The sequence below is a fragment of the Squalius cephalus genome (genome assembly GCF_949319135.1).
Source record: "Squalius cephalus genome assembly, chromosome: 13".
Taxonomy (NCBI): Eukaryota; Metazoa; Chordata; class Actinopteri; order Cypriniformes; family Leuciscidae; genus Squalius; species Squalius cephalus.
The window spans coordinates 29,780,256-29,808,180 of record NC_137134.1 but is presented as its reverse complement, the minus strand read 5'-3'; the positions used below and the strand labels follow the sequence as shown (position 1 = coordinate 29,808,180).

At 36.7% G+C, this 27,925-nt stretch overlaps 1 protein-coding gene and 1 long non-coding RNA gene across 5 annotated transcripts; both read left to right on the top strand.

The window, feature by feature from the left end:
* On the top strand, positions 1-27,855 carry LOC307169837 (uncharacterized protein). 4 transcript variants are annotated; one of them, XM_079890672.1, is made up of 6 exons: positions 1-212; positions 3,966-4,111; positions 6,334-6,657; positions 7,096-7,446; positions 7,824-7,939; positions 8,405-8,927. In XM_079890672.1, exons 2-6 carry the CDS (start codon positions 4,060-4,062, stop codon positions 8,555-8,557), a joined length of 996 nt encoding a protein of 331 aa, XP_079746798.1. In that variant the 5' UTR covers positions 1-212; positions 3,966-4,059; the 3' UTR covers positions 8,558-8,927. The 4 variants fall into 4 exon arrangements, with proteins under 4 accessions (XP_079746798.1, XP_079746797.1, XP_079746800.1 ...); XM_079890671.1 differs by lacking the exon at positions 1-212 and having other exon boundaries at positions 3,945-4,111; XM_079890674.1 differs by lacking the exons at positions 1-212; positions 6,334-6,657; positions 7,096-7,446; positions 7,824-7,939; positions 8,405-8,927 and adding exons at positions 18,199-18,528; positions 24,641-24,985; positions 25,352-27,855 and having other exon boundaries at positions 3,957-4,111.
* On the top strand, positions 9,278-12,240 carry LOC307169895. Its single transcript, XR_013823226.1, has 4 exons — positions 9,278-9,363; positions 9,478-9,557; positions 9,788-9,897; positions 10,479-12,240. It is a non-coding gene; the product is annotated as an uncharacterized lncRNA (long non-coding RNA).
* Positions 27,856-27,925: the final 70 nt, after the last annotated feature.

Here is a 27,925-nt window from a genome sequence, read left to right as displayed (position 1 = left end):
CTGTTGTCTGCTTGATAGTTTATACTTTTTTAGCAAGTAAAAGGCCTTTTAGTGTATAATTGTACAAAAGATGGGCTGTGACAATTTTGTACTGGAACGCAGCATTTGTCAACTGCGAAGGAAAGTTCGTTTCGAGGAAAATTAGATTGTAGCTACTTGTCTACGTTGCTACGATTGAAAATAGGTGTTATTTGTGTAGAAACAACAGGGCCGTGCACAGACATTTTGAGGGGCATGCAGTGGCTTAAACCAAAAAAGGGGGCACTATAAGGAGTTTGAATGAGGCAGTATCATCTTAATATAGAAAATTAAAAACAACTCTTTTATATGGGCAATAAGATTTCAATTAGGATTTAGTGCAAAATCAATTTATGTTGTTATAATTAGGGTAGAGTGGGGGAAAACGCCCCCCTAGGGTAAAACGCCCCCCACCTGTTTTTCCCAAAATAACCACTAAAAGTAGGCTAGTCAAGATACATTTTTACTGTTGCTATGCACTACGTTGATAACGGGGATATACAAATCTCTACGGAGAAGCTGACACCAGCGACATATTTGAAGAGAAGAGGATTACATGGTAAATGCTATAATTTTCAGATATTAGTAAATAAGTGTTTAAGAGAATATTGTTCTACAGGATATCGCAGTGATGTATGATAGATGAATAGTGAAGACTGTAGTTTGAGATCATATATTATTTATAAGGAATATAATTATATTTTAAAAATTAAACATTATTTTAAAAAACTCATAGCTTGTGGGGTAAACCCCCCCCCCCCCCCCCCCCCCTTTGTACAAAAATATTTTCAGTGGAAATACTAATTAATTATGAAGGCTGAGCAATTTTAATATTTGGTGAATAACTCCTGCCATAGTCACTCAAAACCGGGATGGCAATTCTAGTCACATTTATGTTTTGTTTCACTGTAATGTCACATTTTCCTTAAGGGGGGCGTTTTCCCCCACTCTACCCTACTCCTCCAATTAAATAATTCAATGTCAATGCCAGTTTAACTGTCTGATGCTCAGTGGGCTCTCACTCTCTGAGCTGCCTCATCCTATGGAAGTAGTATAGACATTTAATTTAATATTATATAGTTAAAGTATATATTGAAATGATATACAGGTTACAACAGTTATAAAGTCACACCGGGGAAGAAATGCGCATTTGACTTAATTCTCTATTTTCCCACTCGATGGCACAAATTCTGCTCAGCACTTTTTTTCATAAACGCTTTTGATGATGGACTTGGAAATTTGGCTAATCATTGACTTGATCAAAGTTGATTCTGTGCTAATTTAATCTACTATTTTATTTTTATTTTTAATGTTTTAGACTTATGTAGCAATTTAAATACAAATATCTCAAGAATCTTGTTTCTGTATTTTTAAAATGATCATAAAAAATGAAAATTATGACAGATAGCCTATATTTATTGATCAAACATTTATTATTTAATTTATCAAAATAACTCCAAAAATGTTATAAACTTTGCTAAAATGATTGGTTTGAACAAGTATCGACTTAGACATTATTAAAAGCATATTAATTTAGCTTAAGTATTTTTATCAATAGGCTACTGTGTCTTTACCTTGCTGGTTTTACCCCGTGTGTACCTCCTTGCCACCTCATACATTAATACGATTTTTAAACAAACCACCTTTCTGATTTATTTTCACACAAAATCTGTTGCTCCATCAATTTTCAAACATATATTGTTCTGCAATCATACACTCAGAGTAGTGAAAATTAGAATTCTTGTTCAATCAAATTATTTAACCTGATCTAATCTAAATAACACTAATAAATAAATCACAAATAAATAAATAACATTTTCTGTTGTCGGCAGATTTTGTAGACAAAAAAAAAAAACAATGCCTTCACAAAATTAGAAGAACAGAGTGAGAAAGAGCAAAGTCAACGCCTATTCTTGCAAACATTTAATCAAAGTTCTAGAAAGCCAGAGGGTAAATCATTATGTATAGAATATTTAGCAGACAGTTTTTCCCACTTTAAAGGTGCATTGCGCGAGAGTCTGAGTTTTCGCAGAACTACGCCCCCTCTGGCGGCAAGCGAAACTGCAACCAGAGGTGTGCACGCTCACGGACCACACGCACACGCACGCTTGCACGAGCTCGAGCTGGTCATAACCCAAGGAGCATCAGCCGCACAAATCTTTTGTTTACAATCATAATGTCTTCAGAGGTAATAAAGTTTTAAATCTGCAAGTAATTTAAAATATGTGAAAGGAAAGGCAATTGAGTAAATAACACACTTATGTGTGAGGGAAAAAATGGGGGTAGTAGAAAACTTCGTTTTTTATTCCCATCTATCTCCATGTTGAACTGTGTTATGTGTTTACTGTATCCACTTATGACTATTATTATGGAAACACGTTCATGAACAATATAAGTTATAACTTTGTAAAAGCTCAAAATTGTAATCATGATACCATACCATACACAGTCGGTCAACAAAGTACACCCAAATGTCTCAAGGTAATAAACAATCAAGTGGCACTATGACGTTACCATGAAAGCCAAACAGGCTAATCCGCCGAAGATTTGCGGGGGTTTAGCCTGTTTTATTGATCAGCTAAGTAGCATATTCCAATAGCAATACATCGTAATTAAGCAGTAATTTGCTCAAAATTTGTGTCTAAGTATCTAACTTATATATCAGCATTTTATATCACAATCATTCTGAACCTGATCACTGACAATGGTAAGTTAGTAAAACCTATTCCGATTGTACATTTATCTAGCTTACGCTAAAGCATTACACATTTTATGGATCGTCATTTATTGTCATTATTGGCCGTATCAGACATTAGAGAATGGGATATATCTTACCTTTTTATCAAGAAAAAAGCCAACTGAGGATCCCGTTTGAGCCCTAGAGCAGACCGGAGATCTCTCCATTTGTTGAAAGCCTTCCCTATGTTTACTCTCGTCTTACCCCGACGCCTGTCTGACTCCAATTTGGACCTTTTGGTTGCACTAGACAAAAGTTCTCTTTTTTTTTATCTTACGTGGAGTTTGCGTTGGTGTTTGAAATGAACTACAAGCCGGTCTCTTAAGAATCCATTTTCTACGGAGAATGGCGGCGTCGGCGCATACACAAACCTGCCAGACATATGAGCGTGCCGTGAACGCGCATGACGTCACGCCCAGTCTCAGATTCCGACCCGAATCCCTCTTATTTATTTTACTGTACAGGATTATAGAGGCAATCGCAGTGATCAGAGAAGGGCTCAGTCAGCCCATCAGGCAATTGTTTAAGCATGTATGGGTTAGAAAACGGGTATTTTTAACATGAAAAGTTGCGCAATGCACCTTTAACTCCTGTAAATATATTTCCCATTATAATCAGTTGCCTTAGTTGACATAGGCCTACTAGTATATATCTATAACATACATCATATTTATAATATTTTAATGAGACCATATTAACATTATACATAATAAAAAGGTAATATACTATATATTATCTAAATGTGTTCTAATCTAAATGAATAGTACCTTAGTATAGTAGGTTACAAGGGGGCTAACGGCACGAAACACATTTGCTTTTCTTCCAAGAACATGGATGTTGCACAAGTTGTTAGCACTATTTGAAGAACAGGAGCAAAACATTTTGCGACAGAAATACAAAAACATATTACCAAAATACTAATTTTGTGGATCGACTACTGTCTGTAATGTGGATTGTAATTTGTAATCGACCTGTGAATGGGACAACATTCTATTCTGAAACTGTCGTCGGAGAGCGGGCACATGCTTGTCTACGAGTGACGCTGCGGAGCGAGCAGGAAAACACGGAGCGGATTAGCGGAATCAGTGGATCTTTAGCGGAGTGATAACAGAACGTTTTTATGGGAATTTTCTGGAGGGTGGCGAGAGGGGCACCTCAGCTGATGAGGGCGGCCACCCCCCTGTGCACGGCCCTGAGAAACAACGTCTAGCTCACGAGTTAATAATCCGGGAAGTTCTGTTAATGTATTGCCAACTTTACTGGACTGGAAAAGTTATGGGGGAAACGTGAAGCTGCTAAGTAAGATGAAGCTTCTCTTTAATTCGCTCTGGGTGATCTTGATTTTACTCGAAAATGGTAAGAACTTTATTTATTGCAATCTCACTCCCGGTGATTTCTGTGAAAGGTGTTGAGGTATTAGGGTTAAATTTGTGATGGATCACAGAATTAGATAACCAGGGCATTGGACCCGATCGCTCGAGCGAAAAATAAACAAAAACAAAATCTGGTAAAACGGAGTGGTGATGGCAATTTCAAAACACTGCTTCATCGAAGCTTCGAAACCTATAGCCTACGAACATTTTGTTCCGATCAATGGTTCGGAGCGTGTATCACATACCCTGGGAGGAGACGACCTCAGGGTGCTGTAGGCTAATAATAAGCATGTTTTTTTTTTTTTTTTTTTTTTTTCACAAAAAAATATATTTTTGCATGTAAAAGTAACTTTTCTTGCTGTAAACTTAATCAACTGTTGTGCCAAAGCAAATTGATTCAGGTAGAAAAACTTATATCATACATGTTGATGAACTACCAACATATAGGCTAACCATGTGATGATTCTAGCTGAAGATAGCCTGAATTGCTTAGAGAGATCTTTTTTTTTTTTTTTTTTTTTTTTTAATGTGGCGGTGGGGTAAAGTGAGACATGAGGCACAAGTTAAGTTTAGTCTTAAACATATTTTAACATAATATTACATGACATATGTTATGGAATGTGTTGTTGTCAAGCTATCTGTCAGGATTCTAACAGTTACAACGTGTTGTTATGGAAGTTTCAGAGTTGACAATTGAAACTTGACTACTGTTAATTCCAATGAAAGTGAAATACTTGTTCAATTAAATTAAAACCTATTTTTATATAATAATAATAATAATAATAATAATAATAATACATTTTACTTATGTAGATCTAAGTGTGAGGTTGAATGCATTCTGGGTGTTTCTCAAAACCAAGAATGCAAGACTTGTGTTCTTGGGGAGAACGCTCTTGCTAGTTGTTCTTGGAAGAATGAACTCACAAGGTGACGAGCACACAGAACGCTGCTGACAGCTTGAGACGATGTGTTCTTGCTGGTATTGCGCAATAATACCCCCGCACAGACGCAGTACCTAAACATAACGAGAATTATTGACATTATTATTGGCCGTTATTCTTGGTTATTCTCGTTATTACATTTTCGATTCGCCATAAATTTTCGTAAAAATGCCAATATTTGAAATCTACACAGTTGATTTCTCGCATCAAATGTTCTCAGAAGTGAATTTAGTGATGAAATATAGCTTACGGAATTGTAGGAAAACGACTTGTATTGACCTGCCTCTCCTTCCTCGAATGCCAAGATATTTCTACCGTCAAGTTCACACAAGTTACCAACCGTTGCATCCTCGGTAAAATGGGCGTGTCAAGAACACTTACGGGATTTTTAACCGTTCTTGCCAAAATGCAAACTTGTGTATTGGGACAGTACTTGGGCAGCGACTGATGACGTTTCACAAGTCCACAAGAACACAAGTACAGACAAGAACGGTCTATATTAAATCCTTGTCAACCTCTTGTAACAAAAAGGCTAAAACTTTGAATGTAACAGATCACAGATTCTACCCAACTTAAAAAGCCTCAGTATCCATCTAAACATCTCTACGACCAGAGGCATGTTAAAATGTAGATATTTTAGCTGTTCAACTTAGTGTAAAGCTTGTCCCCTTCAATTGTCAACTGCACTCGTTCCTGTTGCGTGTCCTTTTTAAATCATAACGGGCATTTATTATTATTATTATTATTAAAATAATTTTGTGTGTTTTTGCCTGTTCAAGAGCTAAAGAGAACTCAATGTGGTGCTGACACACTATCTGAAGTGACTTTCTGTGCACACTTCGGGTGTTTATTTATATAGAGACGCTTCACAGATGCGCAAGTAGGCCTACATATTTGGGTTTTTCTGCAGCGTGCTTAAATGGTTTAATAGCACTTATATGAATTATAGCATCATCATATAATGTAACGATATAGTCAAAGAGGATGCCAGAAAGAAAAAAAAAACAGATGCTGTGTTAACTGCGTTAAATATTTTTTACGAGTTAAACTGAAATAAATTGCATTCTTTAAAGTGTTGATTTTGAGAGCCCTAGTTGATGTATTTTACATCAGCTGATCAAATGTAGCTTGAATGTAATGTGAGTCGCTTTGGATAAAAACATCTGCCAAATTAATAAAGTGTAATGTAAACACTATTTATGTGGGAGATTCAAACACCAGGATTAAAAATATATTGTAGAAAAACTGTACATTTCTTCTCCAGGTGTTTTCGGTGTTGGATCAGATGTGTCAGTGCTGGAGGGAGATTCAGTCACTTTACACACTGGTGTTCAAATAATCCAAAAAGAAGATATTAAATGGTATTTTAATGACATTCGCATCGCTCAAATCAATGGAGATCTCAATAAGACCTGTACAGATGTTCAGTGTAATGAAGGCACTGAGAGATTCAGAGACAGACTGAAGCTGGATAATCGGACTGGATCTCTGACCATCATGAACATCACAAACACAGACACTGGAGTTTATGAACTGAAGATCATCAGTAGCAGCATTAGTGGACATATCTTCAGTGTTTCTGTTCATGGTGAGTTAGTGAATGTTTAAATGCAGTTTATATATGTTTAAGCTATATTGTTAATTTGCCAGATTTTTTCCCCAATGATATTCGGTTATTTTCTTTTCTTTTCTTTTTTTTCTCAGTTATTATTCTTACAGTATTCAGATCTCGTACAGTTTTTCCATTGACAAGTTATTAGTTTTAACAGTTTTTTTCATAGGAAGCTGCAGTTGAGCTCAGAGGGAGATGACGTGTTTAATCACACATCTCTGATCAGCTTCTGTTATTATCTGTTTAAATGAGGATTTTATATAAAATATATAAAATGGGTTTGAGTACAAAACTAATTGTTTCTTTTCAGATCGAAAGTTAAGGAAGGGTTTATGCAATTTCATTCGTTCTCTCATGTTGTGTCTCATGTTGTTTTCATCTAGAACTTTAATCATCTGTTGGTTTGTGTTTCAGGTGTTTCTGCTGCAGAACGAGATGAAGTGAAGAGAAAGTCAGTGAAGGAGGGAGAATCTGTTACTTTAGATCCTGGTGTAATAAAAAACACGAATGATTTGATGACGTGGTATTTTAATGACATTCTCATCGCTCAAATCAGTGGAGATCTCGGTTATACCTGTACAGATGTTCAGTGTGAAGATGGTGATGGAAGATTCAGAGACAGACTGAAGCTGGATCATCAGACTGGATCTCTGACCATCACAAACACCAGAAATACAGACTCTGGAGAATATAAACTACTGATCATCATCATCAACAGCAGCTTCAACATCACTAGAGTGAAGAGATTCAACCTTACTGTCATTGGTGAGTGTATAATTCAGCCATTAAATCCATTTTCTTTTGAGAAAAAAAAAAAAAAAAGTTCAATATTTTTAAATCAACCCAATAACTGATGGGTATGGACAGTTTAAAAAAGCAAACTTTGACTCAATGACACTTTGACTAAAGTTATTAACTTGAAAAATGCAGTTTTCCTGTGAATATTGTGATTTTAACTGCTGTTGTTAAAAACAAGAGAGTGTGCCATTTATAAGTTAAATCAATATCATACAACTAATGACCAGAAAGGTGTATGTATAAGGTAGAAAGGTGTAAATATGAGTCAAAGATATTGTTAAACACTGGGTGTATTATCAGTCAACCTGTATGTAACAGCAACTGTATGTATTCATCTGTTCCAGGTTCGGGTCGGTCTCCAGCTGCTGTAGCAGGAATCGTTGTTGTTATTCTGCTGTTTTCTGCAGCTGCTGCTGTGATTTACTATCGCCACAAGATCTATACACCAGTACAACAGAACGTAATTATTACAAATAGCTGAGTTAACAAGGAATATTAATTTCTGTATACAAACATAAATGTAAACTGTGAATGAAAAGTAATTTTTTGTCCTTTATTTTTAACACTACAGTTCACCAGTGAGGCAGTCAAACCTATCAAAAACACAAATAACTCCAAAATTAACTAAATAAGAAATTCATATAAAAACATAAAGTGCGACTCTTGTCAGATAGCAAGTCTTGTAAGAAAATGCCAATACAACAGTTAAGCATTCTTGATGTGATATTGAAATCGTAATACGTAATTTTGTAATATGAAGTACAGGAGATGACAGTTTGATGCAGTTTATAGACAGTGTTTAATATTAAGGAACTGAAAACCTCTGAACATAAAACACAAACCTGTAGTAGTATTTGTGTTTTGGTATCTGAAACATAATTTCTTCTCATTACTTTAACCTTCTGTAAATCTGTGTTTCTTACAGGAGGATGATGCTGATAACCCACCACCTGACCCCAATGTCATTCAGGATGATGCTGATAACCCACCACCTGACCCCAATGACATTCAGGAGGGTGAGGGTGATGCTGATAACCCACCACATGATCCCAATGACATTCCATTGGAGGACATGTAACATCATTAAGGCCACATTTACACATAGCCGGGTATTTAGAGAAACAAATATTTCCCCCCCTCCATTTTCAAAAATAACATTGTGCACACAACATCGGTTTCAAAAAAAGTTGTCGTTTACATCAACCCGCATAAATACGCCGTCGAGCAACATCATAACTATGCCAAACCTATGGCCAGCAGTCTAGGGAGAAGGATAAAGCCATGCAAGCCAATCAGAATCCTCAAAATCGACAACAACGAATAGCACAAACGACTTCCTGTTCCTTTCAAAACAACAGTGCGAGGTTCGTTCGTGTGGACAGACAGCGAAGCAAATGCAAACAGGCCAAAAGCGTTTGCACAAAAGTAAAAATGAGTATCAATAGAAAGTAAGTGTTTTTACCTAATTTACAACATATATTTCATGGCATTATATTATTTTGTAACGATATTTCTGTGATGTGCGCGCTTAAACCTTTCTCACAGACTAACGTTAGGCCCTCCATCTTCTTTGACTCGTGACGCAGTGCAGACACGGAGTTTGCTTTTAACAGTGAAACCACAGAGTAAGTGTTTTAACTTAATTACAATACGTGTTTTATAATGTTATATTGTTTTATGATAATATTTGTGATGTGCAAATATCATAAAGTAGCCTATGTATTTATCCTCAAACTATCTTTTACTCTCGTTTGCCAGCACACCTAACGTATAGCCTAACGTTAACTGAAAAACAGAAGAACAACTCCACAAACTGCGGACCTACAATGCACGTGAAATTGTCACTTTATTTCCTTATTTGGAGGACCAATTTTCTTAAAATTGGTAAGTAATTCTTTCAGATTAAATATGTATGCAAAATGTATTTTATCAGATTTACTTTTGGTTGATGTTTGGATATGCTTTAAATGTATTGATTTTGCTATTTGTGTTTGCTAGGAGCATTTCTATGATGCACCAAGTAGCTAAGAGTAGCAGGCTGGGTGTTTAAAGACTGTACAGACTAGAACCTGGTGATGGTAAGATTTAACAGATAACATACATGTATGAGAGAATCATGGGCACAAACATAAAAAATAATCATAGCTTTGTTGCTATTTGGTAGATTTTCTGTGTTTCATATCACTCATTTTGAATTTGTCCAGTCAAATTATTTTACAAAAGTAAATTGTTTTTTTTTTACTTAAAATGAGTTTTCAAACCTTTTCATGATTTGACAGGTATATGTTTTCTTGCTGTTTAGTTTTAGACTGAACTGATTGAGAAAAATCTGCCCATCACCTGCCCCCAACATCACAAAGCCACAACAACGGAGCAAAGATTTTTCCGGCAGCTGACTATTTAGTGAGATTTCTTAAGGTGTTTGCAGCAAAAAACATTTACCACTTAATTTATAAAAATATACATTTCCAACATGCGTTCATGAGATAATTACAACACGTGCATGTTGTTAATGCGAGAGCAGATGTTGTTGTGTGATTGTGCATTGAAGATTAATATTTTGTAAATAAAGTTGAGTTAAAATTGGCGTAAAAAAAGTCGTCAAATTGAGGTCAAACCACTGGAGTCACATGGATTACTTGTGATTTTCTTTATACCTTTCCGTGGCTTTGGAAGTGGTAATTGAATAGGCTGTCGATCAAGGGACAGAAATCTCTTAGATTTCATTAAAAATAACTTCATTAAGTGGTCCGAAGATGAGCAAAACTCTTACTGGTTTGGAACAACATAAGGGTGAATAATTAATGACAGAATACAAATTTTTGGATGAATAAAGTCTTTAATTTACTTGGAAATCAGTAAATTCAAGTCTTAATCTTACCAAAATAGTTTCTTGTTTGAGTCACGGAAGTTGGTTGAACTTTTTCCACCATAAACTTGCTGTATTTATAAAACACAAATTGTATTGATTATAATTGGTCTGGTTTTGTGTTGTCTAGGGAACCAGCACTCCAGGATTTTTCAAGAAAGTTGGATCTGCACAGCCTTTCCTTCTCTGTGAAACAACTATGCACTGAACTTTACTGTTAGCAACTGGACACAACTGATCCACTCATATTCTGCAATGGTTTTTCATCTGCTGAATATTGTTGAACATGGGCGAGACTAGCCCCTTCAGCACCCCTAAAAAGGAGCTCAGCACCCCTAAAACTTGGAGTAAGAAATGTAGTTATTCTAAATATATATATATATTATTTTTTTTTGTCTTTGACAAGGTTAAATAATGTTCTTCATTGCAGGTCAGAAACAGAGGCACGCGCGTGTGTGTGCGTGTTTGTTCATCTGAGCCTCATTGGTCTTTCACTTCTCGTCAGTGTCAGAATATTTGAGATGACCAATCAAATCAAAGTAGGCGGGCTTTATGTTCACAGAAGCTGCTGAGCGCGAATTTTACATGGAATTTTAGCAGCACGACTGACGCTTCAGTTTACGGTCAAGTGCGAGTTAAGATGTAAGTAGCTAAACTAAACATTTTATATTTGACAGTTTTTTAGGTCATAAATGTTAAACGAATGACAAAAATAATTAGAAAACTAATAAACTTTTGTCTAATTTTGCCATTTTGAGCTGAAAATAGGCCTATATAACGTGTAATTATGTCATTGTGAGGGGACAAGAAACATTAACAAAGCCGTTTTCATAGGCACAAGATTAATAGTGCATGTGTACATGTTGAGAATTAATATAATACAATTTGTAGCCTTCAGTAAATTAAAAAAGTTCAGCTTTAGGAGGGGAAGAGACAGGGCAAGATCAGGAGACTGAGAGAAAAAGACAGTGATGGAGATGAGGAGAGAGCAGGTTTTAAATCTATTTCTTATCCTTTTTTGGCCTTCAAACGTCTTGAAATGCACATATCAGAGAAATAAAAATGTTTAACCCCATAACAACCTCAAATTTATGACCTCTTTGTTTATAAAGCCCGGTCTACGGCCATATATTAGGCCTAGATCAATAATGAATGTGTACATATTGTGAATGAATTTAATAAACTTAGTTACCTAGCTTATGGTAGCTTTGTCTGAGAAAATGATTCATAAATCAACCTATCAGTTGACCCTATGTTTACTTTCTTCACTGACAGACAAAAATGACAAGCCTAAATCAGTCAAAGCTCAGCTTTAGGAGGGGAAAAGACAGAGCAAGATAAAAACAAAGAGAAGAAGAGTGTGATGCTGATGAAGTGTGGAAAATAAACAGCTGCCCACACATGGTTTTAAAGCTTTTGTCATCCAATTTTTTTGGCCTTCAAAACATCTTAAAATGCACATGTAGATCAGAGAAATCAAAATTTTCTCGGGGGAGCATGCCCCCGAACCCCCCTAAATACCTCGCATTTGGTACCTCAGTGATTATAAAATATAGTAAATAATGCGCATTAGACCATAAACTAATTTTTTTAATTTTTTTTAAATCATACCCTGATTGGGGGCTGAGCTCCCCTAAAATGAAAATCCTAGAATCGCCCCTGTTGTTGACTCAAGCACTGCTGTACCGTTGCAAAGTCGAAGGTACTGAATCAACTTCACTGACACAGAGCTTACATTCACTGACATGTACAGGACTTGAGGTATTACAGACCATTTGAATAAGCAGCTTTTATATAATTCTGGTGACAGAAATGCCTATATTGTGCCTTCATCATTTATTTTAAAAGTTAACCTATGATGTAAAGGGGCTTGTTAGTTAATAAAAAACTAGTTTGTTAAAACAACTGCTTGCATTTTGCCTTTATTTTTAACTTTACAATGAACAGAATTCTACTATGATCCCAGACTGAGGTTACAATTTAACTTTCTTGATTGTTTTGAAATAAAGGTTTGAAAGAGTAATAGAGTGTGTTTATTTCAAAGAGTTTATTTTACAGTTCTTTAAAGTGGCAGATGCAGAACACTTATAAGAAAAACTGGTAACTCCCTTAGTGTTTTTATTTGTAAAAATGTGTTTTATCAATACCAGGATGGTGTAATATTTGACTCCTATAAGGTTGAGAAGATTGTGATTTCCATTTTTTTTTAAGTGTTAGGTCAACACCAGAACAGTGTAGAATTTTAACTGCACCCAGCTCTGTAACAGTGTTGTTGTTCTCTGCATTGGTGTTAATATTTTACTCTCTTAGTGTTCATATTGTAACACTGTGTCGGTGTTGCGAGAGGCAACACTTTTGAAAGTGTTCCCATATACACTTTTAAAGTGTTGAAATTAACTCTATTGGTGTTGATTTCCGGATTTCAAATTTACTGTGAGGGATGATTGACAGATGCATAGGGCCTATCATTAAAAAGAGACTGAAAATCGACACCAATAAAGATTCCCGCTCCATCCCCCTTCCACTCCCGCCCACTGGCGCCCTAGCGCACTCTATTGGCCAGCCGCCCCTGACAGTACAGTAGCCTACTTCTCCTGAAGGTAAACGGCCTGCTGTCGATGTGGAAAGTTGATTGTTGAGTTTTCTTAATCTTATGAATTCGATGATCACACAGATCGCATGGATTATCTTAAAATACTCCGTTAAGTTATTCATGGTCACTCAGAAAAGAGGAAGACATCATTCAGTCATGCAAATAATAAAATGCCCAAGTAATCCTGAAATATAAATCTTGAAATCGCTATGGCTTAGTGATTATGAAAGTGCTTTGTGGATTAGCCTACTGATAAGCGCGAGTCTGGAGAAACAGGCGTTTGTTCATTCATTCTCAGTGTTGAGAAACGTAGGCCTATGTGTTACGTTATTGTGTTAATTATAACTAAAGTAGGCCTACCTAATTATGTTACATATTTATTTTGTATGAAAACTAGCGCGTTAGTTACTTAGGATTAAAAAGTATTGTATCAGTGCTGCGCGAGCTCTCTCACAAACACGACGCGCGCACACAGAGAGAAGAACATTGTAAAATGAAAATTGACATAAATTTTGTTCTTGCTTGTTTTGTTTTTTTTTCTGTCAAAAAGCATTTTTTATATTAGAAAATTCGTTAAATAACGGACGTTTTACTGTTAACACAGCCCTCATTGTATGTCGGATTAGGAACTTAGCCTATACTTTATATTATTTTTAGAATCACTGGCCAAAAGAAAAGTGTCTTGACACTTTTTCCAAAAGTGTTCCACCAACAAGTTGCCTGTGCCGTTGTACTTTGAAGATCAGGAGCAAATTGATGCAATCCACACTCACCTGACATCAATTCTGGACAGCACACCCACACACACTGTGACAATATCAAATTCACCATGGATGTCCTTTTTACATTTTTTTTATGTTTAATTTTTTTATTACACAGATAGCCTATGTAACTCAAATTAAAAAGGCAGTTTGTGTTCTCGTAACACTTTCTTTTATGTGGTCTGTGACTCAATAAGTCTTATAGTTTATCTCAGTTGCTTTGGTGCATTTCTCAGATCACAACTGAAATCACATCATCTTGTCACTTGTGCACATCATAAAAGCAATTTCTCATTCTTTTATACTTTATACAAATTGCAAATGCTTCGGTACATTCATGCAAGAATTGATAATGTACAACTGTCTGCTGTTTCCTACATTATCAACACTTTATGTCATGTTGATCAAAATATAGGCCTTTTATACTATTTCTCTGTTGAATTGTCATAGTACTCAAAACATCTAGGGCTAGGCATTAGTTCCTAGCATAAGTCATTAAATGCAAAATGGTTGAGTTGTCATAAACTGTCAAGCATGTTTTCAATACATTTCTATTAGACTTTATTTTGTAAATGTGTCCTGAATTGATGAATTGCAGAGGTGTATTTAGAATTGCACTAATGGAAATAATGAATTGATAAATTAGGAAGCAGCAAGGCAATTCATAATCAATTGCATGAATTTACCAAAGCATTGGCAATTTGTTCAAAAGTAGTTATGAGAATTTCAGTAGTGATCGGAGAAATGTACCAAAGCAACTGTGATAAAAAAAAAATAAGGATTAAGGAATTTTCTTCAAAATGTAACAGTGAGTCCTGCTGCGTGTGAATTTGACAAGATCAAATTCACCATGGATGTCCTTTTAAATTTTTTTTCAATATTGAAATGTTTTTTATCAGTGAGCAGAAGCACTTTGACTGGAGGATAGAAAAACAGTTAAAGAAGAGTGGCAAGCCATAGGGAAGTCATCTACAGGAGTCATCATAATTCACAAATGGTGTTGATAAATAATGTTTTTGTGAACAACAATATTGTTTATTTCTTCTAAATGGCCCTCGGAATTTTAGAAAAGGGATAAATTGTGTTTGTTCATAAAATGCTATGTAGGACACTGTTTTGTAGCTGTATGATGACCAATAGTAAATAGTACAGCAGATATTTAATCGAGGATCCATATAATTACAGTGACTATTCTATATTCAATACAATGAACTATTCTACAGCAGGTCATATATAAATATTCTACAGTAGGTCATATATCATTACTTGTCATCTGATCCACATGTGTGCATTATTAATTTTTTAATTCACAAAAATAGTCTTCTGTAGGCTGAATAATACAAACAGTCATCTGTAGGCTGAGTGAAGCCCAACTGAATATCTACAGATATTTTAATCCATAGTGCAGACCTACACTGTAACGTTTATATTTAAATTAACAAAAAACACAAACTTGGGCAAAGTGTATGAACGGGACTGTTGTTAATGTGTGCTTCTGGAACAGCAGGGGCGTAAAACTGCTGACGTAAAAACTGCTGACGTAAAACTGCTGACGTAAAACTGCCATGGGTCGTAGATCTACCGGCTCCAAGTCTGCAGCCTCCCCATATAGCTTTAATTCGCTCTTGGTGATACTGATTTTACTCGACAATGGTAAGAACTTGTTACATCTCTCCCTGTGTTTTCTGTGACTGCAGTAGTAGCCTATTATGGTTACGTTAGCTTTGGTAGAGTGTGAAAACAGCGCCTACGGTTACATAGGTTAGATGTAACCAGGGCAGTGGAAATGTGGTTTTTTTTTTTTTTTTTTTTTGTTTTTTTTTTCATTCATTATTTGTTTATTTATGTATTTCTGTTATTTCAGAAATGTTTTCTGGCACTGTGCACTTTGCAAGACAGGTTCATCTCAGTGGTCAGTTTTTGAAACATACATCACAATGTCTTGAATTAATACAAAGAGGCTGTGAACAAACACTTTTTTGCCTCTTCTGTATAGGTCTACCATCAAGATAGGGTAGAGTGGGGTAAAACGCCCCCCACCTGTTTTTCCCAAAATAACCACTAAAAGTAGTCAAGATACATTTTTACTGTTGCTATGCACTACGTTGATAACGGGGATATACAAATCTCTATGGAGAAGCTGACACCAGCGACACATTTGAAGAGAAGAGGATTACATGGTAAATGCTATAATTTTCAGATATTAGTAAATAAGTGTTTAAGAGAATATTGTTCTGCAGGATATCGCAGTGATGTATGATAGATGAATAGTGAAGTCTGTAGTTTGAGATCATGTATTATTTATAAGGAATATAATTATATTTTAATAATTAAACATTTTTTTAAAAACTCATAGCTTGTGGGGTAAAACGCCCCCTACGCTGAGGGGTAAAACGCTGAGGGGATTTTTACTTTTATTGTTCTCTGGTGCTCTTTGCGTGTCAGTCAAAAATTATTATAATTTTTTTTTATTTTATGAAATGAATGTAGTTTATTTTAGTATATTTTGTATTTTTAGGGGATTTCACAGTACTAAATTACATTTACGCTGTATTTATAATCCATGCATTTATTCACTTAACGCATAGACCTGAAAATTCAATTTCCAAATTAACTGTCGTAAATCTTGAATGATTAAGAGCACAGACTTAAGTTTGATCTCTTTTTAAAGACAACGATTATTGCTGAAGTGAATTTGTTTTTTAAGTTAACTGTTTTTTATTTTGAACATTTATTGTTATGAAAAATGTGCAAAAATACTATTTTCAATTTTTATATGAAATATATATTTTCAAAAACATGTTATACTCTAAAACTGTGAGAAAACCAAATCCATAAATCTAAACAATTTGTTTTCCAAATTTTAGCTTGATTTCTCAACAAATTTGCTTACAGTAAGATTTTGTTTGGCTGCAGTAAAGGTTTCATTAGATGGAATGTGTCTCCCATTCATTTCCCACAAGGAGCTCGCCCTCGATCGGCCCAAAGCCGGCATCCGACCAGCGCGGAAGGTCTCTACGTGTTACTGTCTTTTCTCGAGGCAAAGTATATTTTGATTTTAACTTTAAGAAAAGTGACTTTAAGAAATACATGAGGCTGAGAGATCTCTCTCTCAGCCTCACGGGCGAATCTGAGTTACAGAAAAGGTCCCGAACTCTCTGGGGCATTTCATTATATAGACAAACCTTTCACAAGGAAACATGTAATAACAAAAGAAATTTGCATTCAGAGGTCGCACGTTTTGGGGGTGTGTGACCATTTGTCAGGAGATCATCTTTCTTTGTCTGCCAGTTATCTTTAAACTCTTAAAACCTTATTACCTTCTGTTTTACTTATTTGGAAATGAGACATTTGTACCAGTCACATTTTAAATGATACCAAACATGAAAAATACTCTGTGATAATCATTCACATTAAACTCTACATTTTCTTGGGTGTTTTACATGTGGTCTCAGCATGAGAGAGGGGGAGTGGGGAAGAGGGGGAGAGATGTAGAGGTGAGACTTTGCCTCACAAATGGTGAGTTTAAATGCTAATTTCCAGAGAGGTCTTTTGTCCTCTCTCAGGGTCTGGTCGCTCTTCAGCCAGACTGTCTGGCATTTCCTAATTTCTCAATTCTTACAGACAGAGCACAAGTGTGAGTATTTTTTTCAGTACCATTTAACCTGTTTGAATCATGTCCATGATTTTTTTTTTCACTTCATAGCAAGTGCCAAAACCTTACCAAGTTTCGTACCATTCCGATGAAGAAAAAAAATCAAATAAAAATTGACCGAAGAGCACCAGCTGTATGTAATACTATACTATAGGCTACTAAAGAATAAAAGTACTGTGATATGCTTGCAGATATGTATAGAAAACATGCTGGTCACAGTTTTGCTAATAATAATAATGCAACAGCCATTTATTCTTCTTTGAAATGTGGGTTCTGTGTCAGAATGTCTGTTTATGTTTTGGTCTGTGAGATTCTGCCTGTTACCAATTTACCCAATAGTATTTAGACACCTCGGGTTGCCAGTTGGTGGAAAACACATCATATATTGCAGCCATGGAAGCCAGTGAACAAACCGGGTCAGACATCACACCCGACCCTTAAAAAGCCTCAGTATCCATAGAGAGCCGCTTCACAGATGTGCCAGTACATATTTGTGTTTAGTTTTTTTTTTTTTAATCTTAGCATGCTTAAATGAATTATAGCATTGTCATATGTAACGCTAGACAAAGGATGCCAGGAAAAAAACAGATGTTGCAATTATTGCGTTAAAATATTTCTAACGAGTTAAACTGACCAAATAAATTGCATACTTTAAAGTGTTGATTTTGAGAGCCTTAATTGATGTATTTTACATCAGCTGATCAAATGTAACTTGAAATGTAATGTGAGAAAATCTTCTGCCCAATTAAAATGTAATGTAGCTAAACACTATTTATGTGGGAGATTCAAACCGCAAGATTAAAATATATATTGTAGTAAAAAATGTTAATTTCTTCTCCAGGTGTTTTCGGTGTTGGATCAGAAGAAGTGTCAGTGATGGAGGGAGATTCAGTCACTTTATACACTGGTGTTCAAACAAACCAACAAGAAGATATTAAATGGTATTTTAATGACATCCGCATCGCTCAAATCAATGGAGATCTCAACCAGACCTGTACAGATGTTCAGTGTAATGAAGGCACTGAGAGATTCAGAGACAGACTGAAGCTGGATCATCAGACTGGATCTCTGACCATCAGAAATATCAACACAACAGACTCTGGAGTTTATGAACTGAAGATCATCAGCAGCAGCAGGATTAGTGGACATATCTTCAATGTTTCTGTTCATGGTGAGTTAGTGAATGTTTAAATGCAGTTTATACAGTATATGTTTAAACTATATTGTTAGTTTGCCTTATTTTACCCCCCAATAATATTCAGTTATTTTCGTAATTTTTTTTCACAGTTATAATTCTTACAGTATTCAGATCTTGTACAGTTTTTCCACTGACAAGTTGTTAGTTTTAACAGTTAATTTTTTCATAGGAATCTGCAGTTGAGCTCATAGGGAGTCGACAGTGTTTAATCACACAATCTCTGATCAGCTTCTGTTATTATCTGTTTAAATTATGATTTTATATAAAATATATAAAATGGGTTTGAGTACAAAACAAATTGTTTATTTTCAGATTGAAAGTTAAAGCTACAATATGCAAGAATTTTTGGCCTCTAGAGGGCGCTACATTCCAAACAACAACAACGGCGTAGCTTGATGACGATGTAAAGGAGCGTGGAATGATGGGAACTGTCGTTTTAAACTCCACCGTGGATGTAAATCAGTCAGACGGGAATCGAAAAATCATGTTCATGGATGAGGCTAAGTTCTATTTTTATAATGACATGCTTTTTGTGGCGAGGGGGGCGTGGTTCAGCGCAGTCTGTAATGGGAGAGAGAAGAGACGAGCCGCAAGTAAGTGCAAATGACGAACACCTGTGTCTTATTGCTGTGATCCGCGTGGAGAGACCGCTTATAAGCCGTGCGCTGGAACCAGAGAGAGACTGAAGGGAAAATTGGATGCAGAGAAAGAAAACCGGTGGATCCGAGCTCTCATTTTTGAACTGTTTTGTGCCGTCGCGGTTGCCACGGTGAATGCGCGTTGTGCACGACTTTTGTTTGTTTTGCTTTATTTTAATAAAGTACGAGTCCCAGTCACGCCGATCCCTGTCTTCTTCCTTCCTGACTCGACCGCAAGAAAAAAGCTAACGTTTGTTGCTTGATAGCATAGACAATGCTTGATAGATGCTACAACTACAACTTCCGCATTTGTCCAGGACTCCACGCAGTACGAGCGGAAACCGAGAGTAACGCGGATATGACGCAATTGACTGGCGACTCCCAGCTCCCCAATGCTCTAATGCCCCGTTTCCTTGGTTAAAATCGCAATTTTCTCACGATTTAATAGTTTGATAGTTTGAAACATTTGGGATATTGTAAGTAATCAACTTAACAAAATATATAACATACATATTATATATATAATAGTTAATAGTTTGAAACATTTGGGATATTGTAAGTAATCAACTTAACAAAATATATAACACTGGCCTTGAGATTATGGGATATTTCAATGCAAAATTCTTACATATTGTACCTTTAAGAAAGGGTTTATGCAATTGCATTCGTGATTACACAGGTCACCTTTCGGCGAAACCTACGCTCACTCTCACCCTCTCGCCTATCCTCGCTGGTCTCATCCACACTTCCTCCACCTGATCAGCTTTTAACACTATACTAACAGTGCAACTAATAATCTTTTCTCCACTTTAACATCCTGCTTGGACAACTTCTGCCCCCTTTCCTCCAGGCCAGCCCACGCCACACCCTCTACCCCCTGGTTCTCTGCGAACATTGTTCTAAACTCTGGGGTGCAGAGAGGAAGTGGCGCAAATCGAAAGATCATACTGACCTTGGTCTTTATCAATCCCTCCTCTCTTCCTTCTCTGCTAATATCTCTACTGCTAAAGTGACTTACTATCACAACAAAATTAACAATTCTTCAGACTCTCGCATGCTTTTCAAAACCTTCTCCTCTCTTCTCAACCCTCCTCCTCCTTCATCAACACTAACAGCTGACGATTTTGCTACATTCTTTATAAATAAAACAACCACCATCAGCAGCCAATTTACCAATCCACAAATTGACACACACATTTTACCAGCTAACACACACATTCTACCCTCCTTCTCACTACTTTCAGAGGCAGAAGTCTCCAATCTCCTCCTTTCCAATCGCTCTACCAACTGTCCGCTTGATCCTATTCCCACTAACCTACTTCAAGCCATTTCATCCTCAGTTGTACCCGCACTCACACACATAATAAACACCTCTCATCACGCTGGTACTTTTCCCACAGCATTTAAGGAGGCTCGTGTAGCCCCACTGCTTAAGAAACCCACTCTAAATCCAGCACATCTGGAAAATTACGGACTGGTATCTCCTCTTCCATTCGTCGCGAAAACACTTGAACGAGTTGTTTTCAACCAGATCTCTTCCTTCCTTACACAGAACAACCTCTTGGAGAACAACCAGTCTGGTTTCAAAAGCGGACACTCAACTGAGACGGCCCTGCTCTCAGTAGTTGAAGCTCTGAGACTGGCAAGAGCAGCTTCCAAATCCTCAGTTCTCATCCTGCTGGATCTGTCTGCTGCTTTTGACAGTTAACCACCAGATCCTCCTGTCAATCCTAAAGATGAAGGGCATCTCGGGAAACGCACTCCAATGGTTCAAGTCTTACCTCTCAGGTAGGTCCTTTAGGATATCGTGGAGGGGTGTCTAAGACCCAACATCTAGCTACTGGAGTGCCTCAGGGCTCAGTGCTGGGACCACATCTCTTCTCCATCTACATGACATCACTAGGATCTGTGATTCAGAAACATGGCTTTTCCTATCACTGCTACGCTGATGACACACAACTGTACCTCTCATTCCAGCCTGACGATCCGACGGTAGCTGATCGTATCTCGGCCTACCTGACAGACATTTCTGGCTGGATGAAGGACCATCACCTTCAACTAAACCTTGCGAAGACAGAGCTACTCGTGGTCCCGGCCAACCCAACACTTCATCACAACTTCACCATTCAGCTAGACTTGTCATCCATAACTCCATCAAGGTCAGCCAGGAACCTTAGTGTGGTGATTGATGATCAATTGAACTTCACAGACACACTGCTAGAACTGCCCGATCATGTAGATTTGCCTTGTACAACATTAGGAGGATCAGGCCCTTCCTATCAGAGCTACACAACTCCTTGACCAAGCACTAGTTTTATCCAGACTGGACTATTGTAACACTCTCCTGGCTGGTCTTCCAGCTTGCACGGTCAGACCTCTGCAACTGATCCAGAATGCCGCAGCTAGAGTGGTCTTTAACGAGCCAAAGAGAGCACATGTCACTCCTCTCCTCACAAAATTTCACTGGTTGCCAGTTGCCGCTCGCATCAAATTCAAGTCACTGACATTTGCCTACAGAACAACCACTGGCTCTGCTCCCTGTTACTTAAACTCATTACTTCGGACTTATGTGCCATCCAGAAACTTGTGCTCTGCAAGCAAACAACGTCTTGTGGTGCCATCTCAAAGAGGCACAAAATATATTTCTCGGACCTTTACCATGACTGTCACAATCACGCCAGACTCCACCCTCACTCAATCACAGCGCACTCCCTCTCCTGAATACTGATTACACGCACCTGCACGTCATCATCCAACAGTCACCTCCAGCACTTAAACCCCGATCTCACTCTCAGTCATTGTCCGGTATTGTTTGCATCAAGACGCTAATGCTGTGCTTACCTCTAGGACTCCTATGCTGTTTACCTGTCTCCTTGTTGTCTCACCAAGTCTCCATCATTGTTCCTCGTCTCCAGTGTGTTCTCCCGAGTCTGTTTCATTCCGCTGTGTCTCCATCCGATCTCCAGCTACAAGAAAACGAACTGAGTCATTCAAGTCTGTGTCATCTGGATATTCTACTCACCCACTTACCTTCATCTGCACTGCCGATCACCCATCTGGTTGTTCAATAAACTATCAGTACCTGCATCCATGTGTCTGACCCTTCTGTCTTGTAACAGACTGTTCCCTGCTGGTGGAATGATCTGCCTAAGTCAACCAGAGCTGCTGAGTCCATAGCCAATTTAAAAAAAATGTCTGAAGACGCTTCTTTTTCGACAGTACTTTATCCAGTAATACTAACACTTTCGGTAACACTTTAAAATACGGATCCTTCGTTAATGAATAACTACACAGGAACAAATGAGTAACACAATATTAACAATCTAGTAACTACAATTAACTAACAAGTAACTCTGATTAACGAATTAGTAAGTAATAGCACACAGATTTAAGTGGTAGTTCACTATTAACTAATCAATAACTACTATTTTTTAATACTTCACAGAGAACTACTGAATTTTTTTACAGATTTAAGTGGTAGTTCACTAATAACTAATCAATAACTACTATTTTTCAATACTTCCCAGAGAAATAATGAAAAAAATTCACAATTCATGCAAAACTAATTAATAACTAATGCAGGACAAATTACTAGCACTAGATTAACATTACTGCTAGATACTGTACACTAATTATAAATATGTAATAGCGTAGCAGACTTATGATTTGGGAAAGCTGTCAATAATTAGCCTATGCACTGCTGTCTTTTAGAGAACTATTCATAAACTAAATAATTTTTAAGAATTGTTTTTATAAATGCACTTGTCTGGAACACTTACCCTGTGGCCGATTTTCCGGCATTCCTCTGGACTGGCTTTGAATAACTAGACTCATCATGGTGAGTACTGGAACATACTGAGTCATCAGCCATCCAAATACCAGTTATTTTATTATAGCTTGAGTCATTTGAGACACTTGAGTCATTACTAGTTAGTTAACATGATCTTCACTTAAGAATACGGATCCAAATAGGGGTATGTAGTAACACTTGAGTCATTACTAGTTAGTTAACATGATCTTCACTTTAGAATACGGATCCAAATAATTAGTAGTTCCTATAGAGGTATGTAGTAACACTTGAGTCATTACTAGTTAGTTAACATGATCTTCACTTTAGAATACGGATCCAAATAGGGGTATGTAGTAACACTTGAGTCATTACTAGTTAGTTAACATGATCTTCACTTTAGAATACGGATCCAAATAATTAGTAGTTCCTATAGGGGTATGTAGTAACACTTGAGTCATTACTAGTTAGTTAACATGATCTTCACTTTAGAATACGGATCCAAATAATTTGTAAGTCCTATAAAAGTATGCATTAACACTTGAGTCATTACTAGTTATCATGATTCCATGCTGTAGTTACTAATGAAGAGCCAACCCGAAAGGGTAGAGTCATCTAATCATTCACAGGATATATATACACACACATATTTATATATATATATATATATATATATATATATATATATATATATATACATATGAACAAAGAGACATACATAAAAACAATTTTGAGAGGTAGGTTAAATAATAAAATAACTGGTATTTGGATGGCTGATGACTCAGTATGTTCCAGTACTCACCATGATGAGTCTAGTTATTCAAAGCCAGTCCAGAGGAATGCCGGAAAATCGGCCACAGGGTAAGTGTTCCAGACAAGTGCATTTATAAAAACAATTCTTAAAAATTATTTAGTTTATGAATAGTTCTCTAAAAGACAGCAGTGCATAGGCTAATTATTGACAGCTTTCCCAAATCATAAGTCTGCTACGCTACTACATATTGATAATTAGTGTACAGTATCTAGCAGTAATGTTAATCTAGTGCTAGTAATTTTTCCTGCATTAGTTATTAAGTTTTGCATGAATTGTGAATTTTTTTCATTATTTCTCTGGGAAGTATTAAAAAATTGTAGTTATTGATTAGTTATTAGTGAACTACCACTTAAATCTGTAAAAAAATCAGTAGTTCTCTGGGAAGTATTAAAAAATAGTAGTTATTGATTAGTTAATAGTGAACTACCACTTAAATCTGTGTGCTATTACTTACTAATTCGTTAATCAGAGTTACTTGTTAGTTAACTGTAGTTACTAGATTGTTAATATTGTGTTACTCATTTGTTCCTGTGTAGTTATTCATTAACGAAGGATCCGTATTTTAAAGTGTTACCACACTTTCTCTACTATTCTATTCTGTTCTATAATAATAATAATTTTTTTTTTTTTTTTTTACTGCGTTAGATTAAACTGAGAAGCGTCATAGCACTTGCATAATTGTTGTCCTACTGTTAGTTTAACTGCTTCTATTGTTCTCATTTGTAAGTTGCTTTGGATAAAAGCGTCTGCTAAATGAATAAATGTAAATGTGATCACAGTTCTCTCATGTTGTAGCGTTTGTTGTTTTCATCTAGAAATTGAATCATCTGTTGGTTTGTGTTTCAGGTGTTTCTGCTGCTGAACGAGATGAAGTGAATAGAAAGACAGTGAAGGAAGGAGAATCTCTTACTTTAGATCCTAGTGTAATAAAAAACACACATGATTTAATTATGTGGCATTTTTATGACATTGTCATCGCTGAAATCACTGGAAATCAGAGTGAGATCTGTACAGATGTTCAGTGTAAAGAGAGATTCAGAGACAGACTGAAGCTGGATCATCAGACTGGATCTCTGACCATCACAAACACCAGAAACACAGACTCTGGAGAATATAAACTACTGATCATCATCATCAACAGCAGCAGCTTCAGCATCACTAGAGTGAAGAGATTCAGTGTTTCTGTTATTGGTGAGTGTATAATTCTTTTTGACTAATAATAAATAAATAAAAAAGTTCAATATTTTTAAATCAACCCAATAACTGATGGGTATGGACAGTTTAAAAAAGCGAACTTTGACTCACTGACACTTTGACTAAAGTTATTAACTTGAAAAATGCAGTTTTCCTGTGAATATTGTTTTTATAAGGTGCCATTTATAAGTTAAATCAATATCACACTACTGATGACCAGGAAGGTGTATGTATAAGGTAGAAAGGTGTAAATATGAGTCAAAGATATTGTTAAATACTGAGTGTATTATCAGTCGGTGACATGTAACATTGTCTGTCTGTCTGTCTGTCTGTCTGTCTGTCTGCCTGCCTGTCTGTCTGTAGCTGTTCCAGGTTCAGGTGTGTCTTCAGGAGCTGTAGCAGGAATAGTTGTTGCTGTTCTGCTGTTTTCTGCAGCTGCTGCTGTGATTTACTTCTGTCGCCATAAGATCAATACAGCAGTAATACAGAACTTAATTATATAGCTGATTTAACAAGAAATAGGAATAGCAATCCGTCTAGATATTCATTTTTGTTGCTTCTTCATCTTTAGATGAGTGTGATTTGAACTTGAATAACATACCGTAGTCCAGCAACTTCCGTTCAGTAAAGTTTAATAACAAAATTAACTGGAAATGTTACACGGTCAAAAAACTGTATCGCTCCAACATTTTATCACAAGAAAAACCAACCGTCATTGCCGTAAATGACATCATCGTCAATACGAAATTGATTGCTTGATGCACACAATTATTTATTCCACATCTATATAAAGAAATGTGACTTTTGGCTCTTACAAGGAATTTTATTCTAAATACAAACATAAATGTAAACTGTGAATAAATAGTAATTTTTTGTCCTTTATTTTTAACACCACAGTTCACCAGTGAGGCAGTCAAAACTATCAAAAACACAAATAACGCCAAAATTAACTAAACAACAATTCATATAAAAACATAAAGTGTGACTTTTGTCAGATAGCAAGTCTTGTAAGAAAATGCCAATACAACAGTTTAAGCATTTTTGAAAAATCTTGTGAGTATTCACCCTAATTGCTAGTTCAGGTTTGTCTGAAGGCTACAGGTTGTCCGGTCAGAACAATGATGTCTCTCTCCAAATCGTTGTTTTATTAAATGTGCATAGATGTGTGGTTCTACAAAATACAGATATGAATATGGATATAAACATAAAACACAAGAACAATATGAATAAAGCTTAAAGCTTAAAAATTACTGACGAATAAAGGTAAAAAATAAAACACAACAATCTCGATGATGAAATACTTGAATAAATGGGAATGGATGTGTGTGGGCTAACGCTATACACGAGCTGTGCATGCGAGCATGGCTACTGCTGCATGTGCCGTCAAACCGAGATGTAAACTGAGTGCATGTGCGCGACCTGAGATACAACGTGCATTGGTACTGATTTATACTTCTGCGTCGGACCTACGCCGGAGCTTCTACGCTGTAGGCAACGCATTGGTTTTCATTTATACTTCTGCGTCGTTGTCCGCGTTGCATTACACATGCAGAGGGAGCATGTGAAACCTGAGGGAGCGGTCCTAACAGACCAATCACAGCGCTTGCGTCCACGTAGAGTTGACGCGTTGTTACATTTTTGTAGAGGTGCACGTCAGGTCAGGTTACGCCGAAGGGTACGCGCGCTACACACAGCCTACGACATAGCTACGGCGTGAGTTCGAGAAGTATAAATAGGCCTTGACAACGAATGACATAAATATACATGGAATGGCAGTAATGTCACAGCAGCCGAATATGATTAAGTAAACAACATTAAATGGATAGGCTACACGGATACAGGCGGATTAGCGTTCGTTGAGACTTAAGGCCTCATTATACTTCTGCGTCGAAACTACGCCGGAGCCTCTACGCTGTAGGCAACGTGTTGGTTTTCATTTATACTTCTGCGTCCTTGTCCGCGTTGACGCGCAGAGGGAGCATGTGAAACCCGAGGGAGCGGTCCTAGCAGACCAATCACAGCGCTTGCGTCCGTGTAGAGTTGACGCGTTGTTACATTTTTGGAGAGGTGCACGTCAAGTTACGCCGAAGGGTACGTGCGCTACAAACAGCCTATGTTGGAGAATTTCCCCTTGATTCATGTCTAAGTATGATGCAATGAAAATGACAAGCATGAAAAAATAGGTCTGAAAAGGATGAGAGAATGGAAAAGTACCCAGTATGCATAAGAAATGCAAAGTGTCAAAATACTGTATGAAACAAAGCACCATTATGTGAGGTTTGACCAATAGAGAAGACATGTCTAACTGTTTTAAGGTCACCAGGCGTGACAGAGAAGAAGAGATAGATATGAGGGTGCCCATTGGGCACCTAGCGATAAGAAAAAAGTATAAGACATGAACACTGGCCAATGTAACTTTAGATGTCCGGATGGCCAGCCGGCTTCTCACTTTGTTGCTTGTCAATAAAGTTAATTCTTCTGACCTGGAACCTCGACTCTGAGAAACTTCTTTGAGACCTGAACCAAAAAGAACTATGAATTTGCCACAACATTAGCAAGATGGTAGAAAACTGCACATTTCTTGTCTATTCCACCCACCAGAGGTGGGACAAAGTCATTGTTATGCAAGTCACAAGTAAGTCTCAAGTCTTTGCCCTCGAGTCCCAAGTCGAGTCAAAGATGAGGCAAGTCCCGAGTCGAGTCAAAAGTCAAAGCCAACAAGTCTCAAGTCGAGTCCAAAGTCCTACCATTTTAGTTTCGAGTCATTTCAAGTCCTCTTACCACAGAAATAAAATGTATACAAATCATGTATGTCTGTAAGATTTGTATTTATTTAAACCTCTTTTTATACAATGACATTAATCAAATACAGTAAAAAACAGAAAATTTAATTTTCACAAAAAAAAATTCACATGAATTTATTTCTTCTGCTGAACA

Coding starts and splice junctions, on each gene's coding strand:
- LOC307169837 (XM_079890672.1), top strand. CDS start 4,060: ATGAAGCTTCTCTTTAATTCGCTCTGGGTGATCTTGATTTTACTCGAA. Junction 4,112..6,333: donor CTTGATTTTACTCGAAAATG/GTAAGAACTTTA, acceptor TTTCTTCTCCAG/GTGTTTTCGGTGTTGGATCA. Junction 7,447..7,823: donor ATTCAACCTTACTGTCATTG/GTGAGTGTATAA, acceptor CATCTGTTCCAG/GTTCGGGTCGGTCTCCAGCT.